The sequence below is a fragment of the Trachymyrmex septentrionalis genome, unplaced genomic scaffold (genome assembly GCF_001594115.1).
Source record: "Trachymyrmex septentrionalis isolate Tsep2-gDNA-1 unplaced genomic scaffold, Tsep1.0 scaffold78, whole genome shotgun sequence".
NCBI classification, from domain to species: Eukaryota; Metazoa; Arthropoda; class Insecta; order Hymenoptera; family Formicidae; genus Trachymyrmex; species Trachymyrmex septentrionalis.
The window spans coordinates 831,681-845,104 of NW_017305967.1; the positions used below are offsets into that span (position 1 = coordinate 831,681).

The window sequence follows — 13,424 nt, forward strand, 5'->3', positions numbered from 1 at the left end:
TTTGTTATCTTTGCAAATGTTATCTTTATCACGTATTTTTCTATTTTTTCCTCAATTATAGTTATTGAAGTTTGAATTTTAGCTAGAGTTGACCAAACTGACTAATCAAAAGTTTGACTTGGCCAGACTCTGATGGTGCTTTTCATTTGATGACACAAGTCGACACGAGTGTCATTCTATCCTTGTTGACATTCAGAGAGTGACAAAGATAGAACAACACTTGTCGACTAGTGTTATCAAATGGAAACCGTCCGATATAGGGTCTCTAGTTTTAACAGTGAAATCGGAACAATTCAACTGGGTATCAATCATGAAACTTTTTTCCTAGGATGAAAAGTGAAAAAAAGTGAAAAATTTCTCCATTAACTTCTAATGGTTAAAATTTTCACTTTTCACTTTTCATCCTAGAGATAAAGTTTCATGATTGATACCCAGCATTGTGCAACTCAGTGCGAGCGTCAGCAGGTCTGTTCTTTTTAGCTAAAGTTCTTGTACGGTTCACCTTTCTACTTTTTTTCTTCACGTTAGAGGGGAAAAAGAGAAAAGATAAATTGTGCAAGAAGTTCAACTAAAAAGAACAGGCCTAGTGTTGCACCAGACAGAGAGGCACTCGTTTTCTCAGTGGAAAATGCTATAAGATAAATGAGTTCACATGGTTTACATCGTCCATCCCTAGAGCAAAACTTTTTTTCTGTCAAATTCGATCATTTTGTGCAGAATACGTCAAATGTCTAATTTTATCATTATCAGAGGTGAAGTAGTTCAATTCTATAATTATCAACAATATCAACTATTTATTTTGATCCTGTATTTATGTATAGAAATATGCAATCTGAATTTATTTATTAGTTATTTAGTAAATTTATTTATCTATTAAAAATAATTAATAATAAATAAGTCTGTTCGCGTTGCTTGCACATTTTGCACTTAGCATTTTCGTTTTCTCTTTTCAACGCCCAAATATATCTACCTCATTTTAAGTTTAAAAATTTTGAGGAATTTTAAGCAACGCGAACAGACCTAATTGTTTTTTATTGATTTTTCTTTATTTGTTTTAAGAATTATATTTAAATTATTTTTACTAATATATTGAATTCTTATATAGGTTATCCTTAAAATATGAATTAATGTAAATAGTACACATACAACATAATATAATTTTATGTTTACGTATTCTTACATTGCAAATGATATGGATGCAGATATATTGAGAGCGATATTAAAAAGTTACACTGATGCTGAAAATTGTTTTCAATCTGAAGATTACAAGAATATGTCAAAGAAAACTTTTCTTTGTATACAATCTGATGCAGTATTAAATACTTTGTGTTTATCATTGAGCAATCTTTTGTGTTATAAAATATCCAAGGAAGCATATCAACGGTATTCAGTTCGATTGTTAATAATTGTATGTTGATTATTTATTAAAATATAGATTAATATATCTCATATTTTTTTAAGCTTTATAATTGATATTTTAGTATCATATGATTGTGTTACAGGATGTTTTACGGAATTGGTGCAGAACAACGAACAATTTTAAACATTTAAAGATATTTACATCTAAAGAAAATAGCCTTATGTTCATCAGTATTCTTTTAGAGAAGTATCTTACAGATGATATTTTGAATAAGTGCTATTCAGAAGATACTTTGATATGTTTAACTGTTTCTGTAATGCATCTGTCAGTGAAGAATACAACTTTTATGCATCATGTGGATCGGTTGCTTTTAAGACTTTTACAACTTGAAGCAAATTATAAAATTGAAAAATTATTATATAACGCTCTTCGTTCAAATTTACATCTTAAACTAAGTACAAAAGAAGGAATATATGCTTTACAAAAATTTAAATTAATAGAAGAACCTTTGCTCAATAGTTTTATGTGCATGTTTCCTAATTTGAAGAAAGAGGATGATGAGAATAACAAAAATAACGAGGAGATGCTAAATAAATTATTAGAACTTAGTGCCAGGTCTGCATATATTTTTCAATTAATGTTTAATTTTTTGAAGGAATTACTAGTTCAGCTGCAATATGCATCTGCAGTCCTAGATTTCATAGATTTGATGTTAAAGCGGGTATCTATTTATTGTGAAAATTATGATAAAGATATATTAGATCTTTATCCCAGGAAATTGCGTTCTTGTATAATTTTATTAAGGATAAATCCCAAGTATCATTCAGTGCAGACTCGAAAATATACATTACAGACTATGAAACAAATCTACGATGAAAATAAAAATGTTCCATTAATTTTAATGTCCCATTTTCTTGAGTGGCTTGAATGTTTTGCAACTTATGTCACTAATGACATTGATGATACAAAATATTGACTAGAAAAGAATAATATAGTAATAATTATTTTAATATAATTCTGTGTAATGTTAATGTTACCTTGTGTTTAATTGCAAAAATGTTTATGTATGATGTCTCTATATTTTTATATACTTTTTTAAGACATTTTTATAGAAGAATGACAAAAGTATATTTTAAAGATAGATCTTTATTTATTGTATTGCATCACAAAACAAATACCGAAATTCTTTCACTGACAAGAAAATTAAATGATAAATATTATATCTGGTGTCTTTATTAAATTCTAAAAATGATTATCCATATTTCTCAAATTTTGCATATTAAATGAACTGTTGAATTGAAAATAAGTACGAATCATAAAAAAATGTATTGTCGATTGCAAATATACATACATACAGAATAAGTCATTAGAAATTACTATCTTGGATATCTCGAAAGAAGGCATTATTTTTATGATTTGTTTTAAATATTTTTCTAATAACTCCTTCAGAAATATTCAAAGTGATAATTTTTATTGACTATAAAATATATGAAATTGGTAAATGTTTAATACAGCTTTCTTCTTTGATTTTCCTGTAATTTTGCAAATTTATGTATTTTTATACGTAGAATATATTCCGAGAAGGAAAATAGTTGCTTAAGTCTCGTTTTCTTATTACTGAATTTTAAAGTTTTTTGATGTCGGTAAATTGAAAAATAATAATTGAATAACAAAATGACCTGCTCAATGAGCAAATGATTGGTTATTATAGATCCAACCAATCACATTCAATCGCTTGACAAGCAGGCTAGCAGCTTTTTCTGGTTTGAACGCACCTATTATTGCATGTTACTTGTTTTAGCCTAATATTACATTTGTCGTATGACATTTCAAGCCTATTAATTGGCTGCAGGACAAAGAAATTATCGGATCTTTTTATCTCATAACTAATCAATAAACTTAAAATTTTTATCATACGACAAATATAATACCAGCCTAAGGGACCGCGTTTAGCGGACTTAATAACAGTTAAGTGTGCGCTCGCTGCTATTGATATATTCTTCCAGATCTAAAATGCTGATTGGATGATCTAAAAGAATACATCAATAACAGCGAGCGCTCATTTAACTGTTAAGTTTGCTGAATACAGCCAATGAAAGGAATAAGGAACAGGGAACAGAGAATAAAAATTTCAACCTATTAAAAATTGTGTATTCCACAATACATAATTTCTGATAGGTTGAAATTCTTAAGGTGCAGCCACAATAGAAGGAATAAGAAATTAGGAATAAGTAATAAAACTTTTAACCTATCAGATATTGGATACACTGGTTTCTGATAAGTTGGATTCCTTATTTCTTATTCCTAATTCTTTATTCTTTCTATTGTAGTCGCACCATTATTCTCTCTCCCTGTTCCCTATTTCTTTCTTTGTGCGCAACCTCTGATATTTTATTTGTGCGTTTTTGTACGACAAATTTTTCAAGCCTGTTGATTGGCTATGGGATAAAGAGATTCGAAGACTTCTCTGTTCTGAGTATCAATTATATAACTTTTTTCCTAGGATGAAAAGTAAAAAATGCAAAATTTCTCCACTAACTTCAATGGTTAAAATTTTTATTTTTCATTTTCCTAGGGATAAAGTTTCATGATTGGTACCCTGTACACATTTGTCGTTCGACAAAAGTGACTGCCGGTACTGAAAATCTATAGTGCACGTAACGTAGACTATAGCATTTTCAGTGCTGGCAGTAAATTTGGAACACGGCCCAAGCATCAATTTTAATCACGTGATCTGTTTTGATTCTCGAATCGAGCATCGAGTGTCAACAAAAATGCAGCCTTTAGGTAATTTCGTTTCACACATGACATATCATTTTATTCTTGTTGTTTATTGAATATTAAAGAAAGATAAAATGATACATCATGAGCATCATACGTGAAATGGAGCCTATAAAAGACATTCGCATCGCAGTATTTTATGGTTGTGACAAATTTTTTAACTTAATTGTCAACTTTTGTAACAGTTAATATTGATTAATATTGCGATTCAAGTGGGAAGAGTGACGCTTTTTTGTGTCTTTTTTTTACGTGAAAACATCGATTCAAACTAACAACATTTTAGGTGTTCTTCTTAACATTTATCACTTCTTTGCATTTTTTTTTATTTTTAGATAGATTTCCTTATACTGTAGAGAAATTAAATGAAGTGATAAATGTATATAAAAATATAGTAAGTTTAATAAGGCAAGGAGAGAGAGTCCAGCCTTTGGCTATTGTATAAGACAACTAATAATAATAGACCTCCCTTAAAAACCCATCAACACTCAAACATAGTCCATTATACTTTTTTTTGTATAAAATTATATAATAAAAATATTTATTTTATAACAAATTTATTTTTATATAGATATTTATTTAGATAACAATATATCTTCTATATAGATAACAATAATTCCATAGAAATCAAGTCAATGGAAGATACTGCTAAATATACTGATACTAAAGATACTGTTAAATCATCAGATGCAATCCAAGAAGAAACAGGTTTTTAGTAATTTTATTTATATAACTTATTTAATTTCTAAATTTTTTTAAAATAAATTAACTTTTACAGCATTTAAATGGCCACAAGAAGCTACTCTCTTATTAATAGAAGAGTATCGATCACGGCAAAATGATTTTATAAGTGGAAAGACGTCTCAAAAGAAGATATGGTTATTAATTGCCGCAAAAATGCTAAAACATGGTTACAAAGTTAGTGGAGCACAATGTTTATCAAAATTTTCTGGTTTGAAGAGAACATATAAAGCAGTCAAAGATTATAATAAAAGGTATGGCAGTGGATCAAGAACATGGACATTTTTTCCTGTAAGTTATTTTAAAATCAAAATGCTATGTATATATATATAGAGTACTTTTACAAAAATATAAACTTTAAATTAAATATTTTTTAAGCTTATGGATGATTTACTTGGAATGAAATCATCTATGTCATCTATAACCACTGTATCATCGACTGGAAAAAGATCACGAATGGAATCTATATGTAGTTCATCTAGTTCAGATAAAGAAGAATACATACAACCTAGTAAGATAAATGATCAGTTATTTAGGTTTAATCATTTATTAAACATTAATAACAATAAGGGCTATGAGCCAGATTTCAATATATTTAAATTTTTTAACAGACATTATCGTCAGATCACCTTCAGTGTATACAATATAGAAAATTAAACGTCAGATCACCTTCAGTGTATACAATATAGAAAATTAAACGCAAAAATTGATAAATTCATATATTCGGTTAGATACAAATTCCACAATTATAGTTACGCTAACATGATCGTGTTTCATATATTTTATGCAACAATATAATGTTCCCTCTTTTGTAATTTTTCGTAGCATTCAGCTATTGTATCAACTGAATGCTACCTATTGTTATTAATGTTTATCTATTATTATTGAGCCATTATAGTATCATTGATTATTTATTATTTATATTATTATATTACATTAACATTATTAATTTTAATAAAATGTAAACAGTAAAAGTTTTCTTGAATTTTAATTACAAATATTCTTAATACAAAATATATCATAATAACAAATATTTCTGTAATTTTTAATAAATTAATAATTTTGAATCCTAGATTGTAATAATTGGGATGTTTAGCGTGTAAAATTATTAACATAACTTTATACAATGTCTTTTTATTTTAGAAAAAAGTCGACGAACAACTACAATAGAAAAATTAATACAAGATTTTAAGAACACTAGTAAAATCGCAGAAGAAGCTCAAGAGAGAAGACATAGAGAAAATATAGAATTACGCCGGAGACTTCTTAATTCCTTTGATAAAATGTTAAATATTTTAGAAAAGAAATGATTTTTTAATTATAAAATAAAAGGTATTTATGACAAAATATACAACTTTTATTATAATACAATAATCTCACTACAAAAAAATAAATGGTAAAAAAATAAATATTTTTAGACATTTCTCATTATTAAATTATTACAAATTATATCCCGTTTTCTATCGCCTGCATTAATATTTCTTTTTTTAGTTGTTATTTCAATATCATTAGTTTCTAAAACATCTGATTCCACAATTAAAAATTCATCATTTTGTAGTAGACAAATGTTGTGCAAAACACAACATGCAATAATAAATTCTGGAATCAAATCTATACGCTCCATGTCTAAAGTTTTAAGCAAGCTTTGAAATCTTCTTTTGAGTAATACAAATGTTCGTTTAATTGTAATTTCAGCGAATGAATGACAAGAATTATAGTTTTTTTGTCTATCTGTTAGATCTTCATTTTCTCGAAATGGTGTCATTAAATGTTCATGAATTGTGTAAGCTGCATTACCCACTAAATGGCTGTCATTACTAAATTTTTCTGGATTATCTAAATAGTGGCAAACTTCAGATAAGCAAAATACTTTTTGACTAGGGACGGAACCGACATGTCCAGCAAGACAATGAGTAAATCGCAATTCATGATCACAAACAGCCTGTCAATAATAAATATAAAATTAATTATATAACTATTTTTGAAAAAGGAAAGAATTATATAATAATATTAATCATACCTGCAATTGTATACTATGCTGCCTTTTTTCATTAAGATAAGAATCAGGATTGATATGTGGTGTTTTAATTTTAATATGTGTGCAATCAATTGCTCCTATTATTCCAGGAAAAGCACTGGTTGCAGCAAATCCTGTAATAATTTCTTTTGCTCTATTACCTTTTGGCCATTTCACAAAAAGATGAGCTCGTTGAGCAATTGCTTTGATTACTCTTCTCACAGCCATTAATGCTGTGGCTCTGCCTACATAAAATTTCTCGCAAATAGGTCTAAAAAATCAAAACATAAGTAAAAAATACTGAATATGTGCATGCAAAAATAAATTAATACTTAAAATAAAGTTAATGTTATAAAAATATTATGAACCGATATGGATCTGAAGTAGCCATTTTCCATAGAGCAATTAAAAATTGTTTTTTAGGTGATATTCTTTTACGCCCACATGTTGATCTTATTAATGATGGTCTTATAACATCCAAAATATAATCAAACGTTGATCGTTCCATCCTAAAAAGAAAAAGATCAATTTTTTATGTTACAATCACGAAAAATCTATTTTCTATATAAATATACAGAGTGAATCAATAGAAATTATGAGATTATTTTGAATATCTCTAAAAAAAAGTATTATTTGAAATATTTTTTGAATAATGCTTTCTTTTAGATACATTTTCGAAGTAATAATTATAAATTCATATCGTATAATTAATATATAAATTTTGTGTTATACTAAAAATAAAGTTAAAACTTAGAAAATATTTACATAAAAATATACATACTTGAATTGTGACTTAAATTGTTTATCATTATAACACGATAGAATATTGTCTACATCATCTTGCAATCGAAGTGTTGATTTTTCAATAGAGTATTTAGTCAGTAGCAATATATAGTATCTTTCAATATCTTTAATATAAAGATTATAATCATTTTCATTATCATTAAATAATTCTAATAAAAGTAATGCTTTGGCAAATAAGGAAGAAATTAATTCCTCTTTACTCTCCATCTCCATCATGCAACCACAACCGGTTAAATAGTGAATTCGCACTGATTCGCACTATGGTCACAGTATACAGTAGCGCAACTCACCTGATTTTATGCTGCAAATTCCCTACTTGGAGGAATTTCAAATTTAATCTAGGATGAAAATGTAGCAATGAATTGGCAACATTGAACATATATGTCATCTGTCGATGATGGTCGATCTCTGATGGATAGGTACTTTGGTTCACTTCGTAAGAATAATAAATATTTTAAATGGATATAATAATTGATACGAAAGGTGATTCTGGCCTGATAAATAAGGATCAATTACTAGACAATGATAACGACTATGATGAGGAAATTAAAACCATCGGTAATTATACCCACTTATTTTTCATCTTTTTGTGAGGTTAATATTTTACAGAACATTTTTTATGATTTTGATTTTATTAAGATTATCATGGATTATTAAGAAAAATTAAGTTTACAATTCGCCAATCTTTGTAAAGATTATTGCTTATTTCTTACACTTAAAATATACGTCTCTATAGTCTATATTGTTTCTTTGTAGTAAAGCAATTACAGAAAAAGATTTTCATTCTTGAGCTAAGATTTATGCTTGTATTCATAATCAGGTCTTATATTTAAAGCTTAAATTGTCTTCAGATGGTTTACGAGTTATTATTGGCTACTGAGCATCCAAAGATCAATTTAAGGAAACCTGAAAGATTGGATTATGAATACGATATTAGACTAATACAGGCCTAGTTTATGTCATGCACTTGATACTAACTAGTAACTTTCTATTGAATTATCTTAATTTTGGCGATATATGTAAACATATATATGACATGAGTATTTAATTAATTATTTTAGTGCATATTATACCAATTTAATACATTATTCTTTAAATATATGCTGAAATTAAGACATTTTAATAGAAAATTATTAGTTTGTACATATATCAAATGCTCGATGTAAAACAGGTTGTAGTAATATTTATTAATTAATTAATATCATTAAGATCAATTATGATTAAAGAGTCATTCATTATTCATGTCTTCTTTTATTAGATGTCGATCTAACAAGGATATTTGATGCAAAATATTTAGGCATTGAGAAAAAAGAGCAGCCAAAGAGAAAAAAATTCTCTTCCAGCAAAGATTTCGATCTTGAAAAGTTTGAAATCGACATGGGTTGGAAATCTAAGAAAGTGACTTTTGATTTAACGGAAGAATTAGCAGATATAAGAAAAGATATCAATCCTGTGGATAAAATTTTAGAGAAGAGTGTTATTAAATCTGATTTTGAACGATTGCATGTTGTACCACCCTACGAGTTAAGCAAACGTCAATTGGAAATACACAAACGACGTGAGAAACGAAAGATGGGAACAGGTGCAGAATGGTTTAACATGCATGCACCTGAAATAACACCAGAGATTAGACACGACCTCGAAGTATTAAGAATGAGATCTGCGTTAAACCCGAAACACTTTTACAAAAAGAATGATATGAAAGCATTGCCGACACACTTCCATGTCGGCAAAGTTATTGATTCTCCAATGGATTTCTACTCTTCGCGTCTTACAAAGAAGGAGCGCAAAAAGACAATCGTTGATGAACTTATGGCAGACGCAGAGTTTACAAAATACAACAAGCGTAAATATAAGGAGATTATTGAAGAAAAGCAAAAAACACATTATAAAGCACATAAACATGCAAGAAGACTTAAAAGAAAGAAGAAGAAATAATACATTTATTATAAAAAGTATATTTTGTGTATTTGAGAAATAAAAAATTACTAAAAGTTATACATTCTCTATATTAATAATAAGGAAAAATAACCGAAGCACCATTGTAGTTGTTGATAGCGTATAAAAATTTATTTGTTTTAGGATATATTTATTCCATGGAATTGTATTACAATCTTTCTTATTCTCAATATTCTCGATCAAATATTTCGGTCTTATTTTAGACTATCTTCAGCGAATTAATGAATTAGATAAAATTGCCAGAGAATTCTTAATAAACCATATGTAGTAATTACATACTTCATGATGTTCACATTGATGTTCCTTTTTGATAGCTGTGTGAACATAAGGGTCCACTTAGTGCTTTAAATGCTACAGAGCATTTGTAGCACTAATAGAACTGGTCCATTTGACATTTCGGGACGCTCCTAGCAACTTTGATTATATTATCAGGTCATCGTTTTTGCTCTCGCTTCGCTTCAATTGCCTCACCTCGGTGGTGAGATGAGTTGACTGGAGCGTTCATGTAATAATTATAGTATTCGAAGCTAAAAATTGATGATTGATTGATCAATTTTTAATTTCTGACTTCTGATTTATGATTAATGGCTTATTGTAGAAGGCCCATAATGGACTAATCCATGGTGTAAAAAGCTTTAAAAGCTTTTTACACCATGAATGAATCCAAGCATAACGTTTGCAGCATTCGCAACATTTGCAAGAAGCAAGTGGACCGCAACCAAGATCTAATATCAAAATAACGTCTTAATAAAAAATATCGTTCTAACTTGTACTGTCATCAATCACAATCAAGATTGCGATCTCACGTTTTTTAAATCGCTCGACTTTGATTTACTCTTACGACCTTATAATTACTAATAAATAGCGCATGCTCACTTCCACTCACAACTGTTGAATTGTTCAACACTGCTCACATCGTAGTGTAGCGTGGTTGTGATGGGTTCGGGTTTTCTAACCTGAATATAGTCGTCATTTTAACGAGTCATAATATTCATATTTCAGTTTGCGGGGCAGAGTGACGCTTATTTCTATCAGATTCTTTTGTTTCATGCAAAAATACATTGAATAAGACTAATTTTATTGATTTTTGTGCGGGAGTAGTCCGAACAATTACCGTACATTTTTACTAATTTTTACTATTAAGACTTGCAGTGAAAAGTTATTCTAAATAAATACCAATTGCGATTATTGCATTTTTGTCTCAAAACCAACAAGGCAATTATGGATATACAAACAGCAAATACTCGAAGAAAAATATTGAGTCAAGTAGTTTCTAGTATTTTAGTAGAGTGTGGTTATGATACGTGTGAGAAACAAGTATTGGAAACACTCACCGAAATGTTACAGTCATGTAAGGGTCAAATTTAGACTTACAAGCAATTAATTTAATTCTCTTATAAATTTTCTTTAATCTTTTAAAATCTGTCGTTCCTTTATCTATTTTAAATTTATTATATATAATATTTACATTATAATATACAATTTAGTAGCAACATCTTAAACTCTTAACTATTAATTCTTCATCTTTTAACGTTAATTTTTATGTTTACAAAAAAGAATAGCAAAAATAATAATTTTAATAAGATTATATCAGATTTTTTTTTCATGAATGAATACAGTTATTGTGGAGATTGGTGCTTCAGGAAGAAATTATTGTGAACTTTCTGGGAGAACAGAGCCTCTTATAGCAGATGTGATATTGGCATTAATTAATATGGGCATAAAATTAGATAATATAGAGACTTACGCAAAACGACAAAGTAGGACAGTCCTGCCAACACTTCAGCAACAGACGCAAGCAAAACAATTGAATATCTTGCAAGCTGGTGTTAAGCAAGGCCATCCATCACATATACCAAATTATTTACCATCTTTTCCTGATCCACATGCCTACATTAGAACTCCGGTATAAATATTTATTAATTATAAGTATGTGCTACATATATATACATACATATGTACACACACACTTTACACGTGATAAAAAATTGCATAATGTATATGAAACTAATAATGGAAATATATTGTAGACACATAAGCAACCAGTAACTGAATATGAAGCAATTAGAGAAAAGGTAGCAACGCAAAAACGAGATATCGAGAGAGCTTTAACAAGGTTCATTGCCAAAACAGGAGAAACACATAGTTTATTTCTCACAGAAGATAATAGCATGTTTCCTTGTAAGAGAATTATCATTTATATTAAATCATTCAGCATTTCAATGATCCGAAGAAAAAATCTTATATATCTGTTTTGCTTTTAGTAATATCCTGTAAACCACAATTTCCAAGTTATATCTCTGCTCTTTTACCTCAAGATCAAATATTCGAACCAGATCCAGATTTTCAATTTGATTCAAGTCCTGTGAAAAAGAAGAAAGAGCAACAGAACGAAGATAGACTTACAGAGGAAGGTAAGCCTTTTGTACAATAAAACATTTAAATGATACAATTTTTATTTAAGAACTTAAACTAACTCTTTGCCTGCAGGTAACCAAACACAAAACGAAAATATGGAGCAAAATGGTGAAACTATTACTCAGCAAGATGTTATAGATAATCCATATTTAAGACCTGGAAAAATTCCTAAAAATAAAATGTCAAGTACAACAATACCGGGACAGCATTCTGTTCAAAAAGAGCTACTTGAATGTTAAGTATTACGATGTAATATTAATTACTATATACAATGAGATTCGAAAAGTTCATGATGATGGTATCTTTATGAATTGCAACTGGAAACTCGAACTCTTTATGTATAGATCCATATTTTATATTTGATCCGTTTTTATACCTGAATCATTAAATTAGACGATAATAATTTTATTTTTATTCTGTACTTATATGAAAGTATTTCGAAATACATTCATCACTGAAAATATATATTATAACATTCCATCGATTTTTAGAATTGATCCACGTCATATGCGCGCATGTTATGTACTCGCACATGTAACACATATTAAGAAATAATTATCATCATATTAAAAAACTCCATCATATAGCAATATTAATTAAAGCATGTAGCATATATTACATCATTTGAAAAATAGTTTGGAAACATAATGAAAAGAATGTGATTTAAACTATTATTGCCATAGAATTTACAAATAGATTTTCTTATATACAAGATAATCCACTTAAATTGAAAACTTTAAATATTTTATTTATTTTTAACGATACGAAAAAATTTCTTAAATGAAAGTGAAATGGTTTCGAGGGAGGCGTCACATATCACGCCACGTCTTAGCGCCAAGATACTACCGTGTCTCCAGATGTATATATTTTATAATTAACTTGTATAACTATATATACATGGCTATTTAATAAATATGTAATAATTACATGATTATATTTATTTTATAAAAACATTTTAGTTTCATCTGATAATATTGTATACAAAAAGTTAAGAATGTTATAAATACGTGTTACTTTTATAAATATGTTTACATATTTTAATATAATTAAAAAAAGAAATTAACAAAGAAGTGTATGTGTTTTACAATTTTATACAGAGTATTTCCTTCAACTCGAGTATTAAAAATATCTGTTAGTTTTAATGGTACAATAAAATATTAAAAGGAAAAATTGTACGTTAAAGTATCTTCTAAATAATCTAAATTCGATTTTTTTTGTAAATCTACCTGAATATGCAAAGTAGTTAGAGGAATTATATTACATGAAAAATTATGTAATTCCATTTTTTTTAATGGTGAGAACCTTGATATATCAAAAAATGTGACCTCAAAAAAATTTGTTTATTAT

At 28.1% G+C, this 13,424-nt stretch overlaps 5 protein-coding genes across 9 annotated transcripts; 4 read left to right on the plus strand and 1 right to left on the minus strand.

The window, feature by feature from the left end:
- Positions 1-563: 563 nt before the first annotated feature.
- Positions 564-2,336, plus strand: LOC108754228. Its single transcript, XM_018496395.1, has 3 exons — positions 564-752; positions 1,106-1,408; positions 1,503-2,336. Exons 2-3 carry the CDS (start codon positions 1,163-1,165, stop codon positions 2,334-2,336), a joined length of 1,080 nt encoding a protein of 359 aa, XP_018351897.1. The 5' UTR covers positions 564-752; positions 1,106-1,162.
- A 1,783-nt stretch (positions 2,337-4,119) lies between these two features.
- On the plus strand, positions 4,120-6,205 carry LOC108754231. 5 transcript variants are annotated; one of them, XM_018496403.1, is made up of 5 exons: positions 4,120-4,147; positions 4,745-4,846; positions 4,917-5,170; positions 5,258-5,390; positions 6,023-6,205. In XM_018496403.1, the coding sequence occupies exons 1-5, from the start codon at positions 4,135-4,137 to the stop codon at positions 6,187-6,189; spliced, it is 669 nt and encodes a 222-aa protein (XP_018351905.1). In that variant the 5' UTR covers positions 4,120-4,134; the 3' UTR covers positions 6,190-6,205. The 5 variants fall into 5 exon arrangements, with proteins under 5 accessions (XP_018351905.1, XP_018351904.1, XP_018351906.1 ...); XM_018496402.1 differs by lacking the exon at positions 4,120-4,147 and adding an exon at positions 4,188-4,283; XM_018496404.1 differs by lacking the exon at positions 4,120-4,147 and adding an exon at positions 4,201-4,532.
- Positions 6,206-6,293: 88 nt separating this feature from the next.
- LOC108754178 (putative nuclease HARBI1) lies at positions 6,294-8,072 on the minus strand. The gene is given in 6 exon segments (XM_018496300.1): positions 6,294-6,821; positions 6,900-7,167; positions 7,265-7,405; positions 7,678-7,934; positions 7,936-7,958; positions 8,057-8,072. Coding segments are annotated over 6 exon segments (1,233 nt in total).
- A 19-nt stretch (positions 8,073-8,091) lies between these two features.
- LOC108754179 (deoxynucleotidyltransferase terminal-interacting protein 2) lies at positions 8,092-9,638 on the plus strand. Its single transcript, XM_018496301.1, has 2 exons — positions 8,092-8,258; positions 8,959-9,638. Exons 1-2 carry the CDS (start codon positions 8,159-8,161, stop codon positions 9,636-9,638), a joined length of 780 nt encoding a protein of 259 aa, XP_018351803.1. The 5' UTR covers positions 8,092-8,158.
- A 541-nt stretch (positions 9,639-10,179) lies between these two features.
- Positions 10,180-12,694, plus strand: LOC108754230 (transcription initiation factor TFIID subunit 8). Its single transcript, XM_018496400.1, has 5 exons — positions 10,180-11,010; positions 11,279-11,565; positions 11,690-11,840; positions 11,924-12,073; positions 12,150-12,694. Exons 1-5 carry the CDS (start codon positions 10,881-10,883, stop codon positions 12,314-12,316), a joined length of 885 nt encoding a protein of 294 aa, XP_018351902.1. The 5' UTR covers positions 10,180-10,880; the 3' UTR covers positions 12,317-12,694.
- The last annotated feature ends 730 nt before the right edge of the window (positions 12,695-13,424 follow it).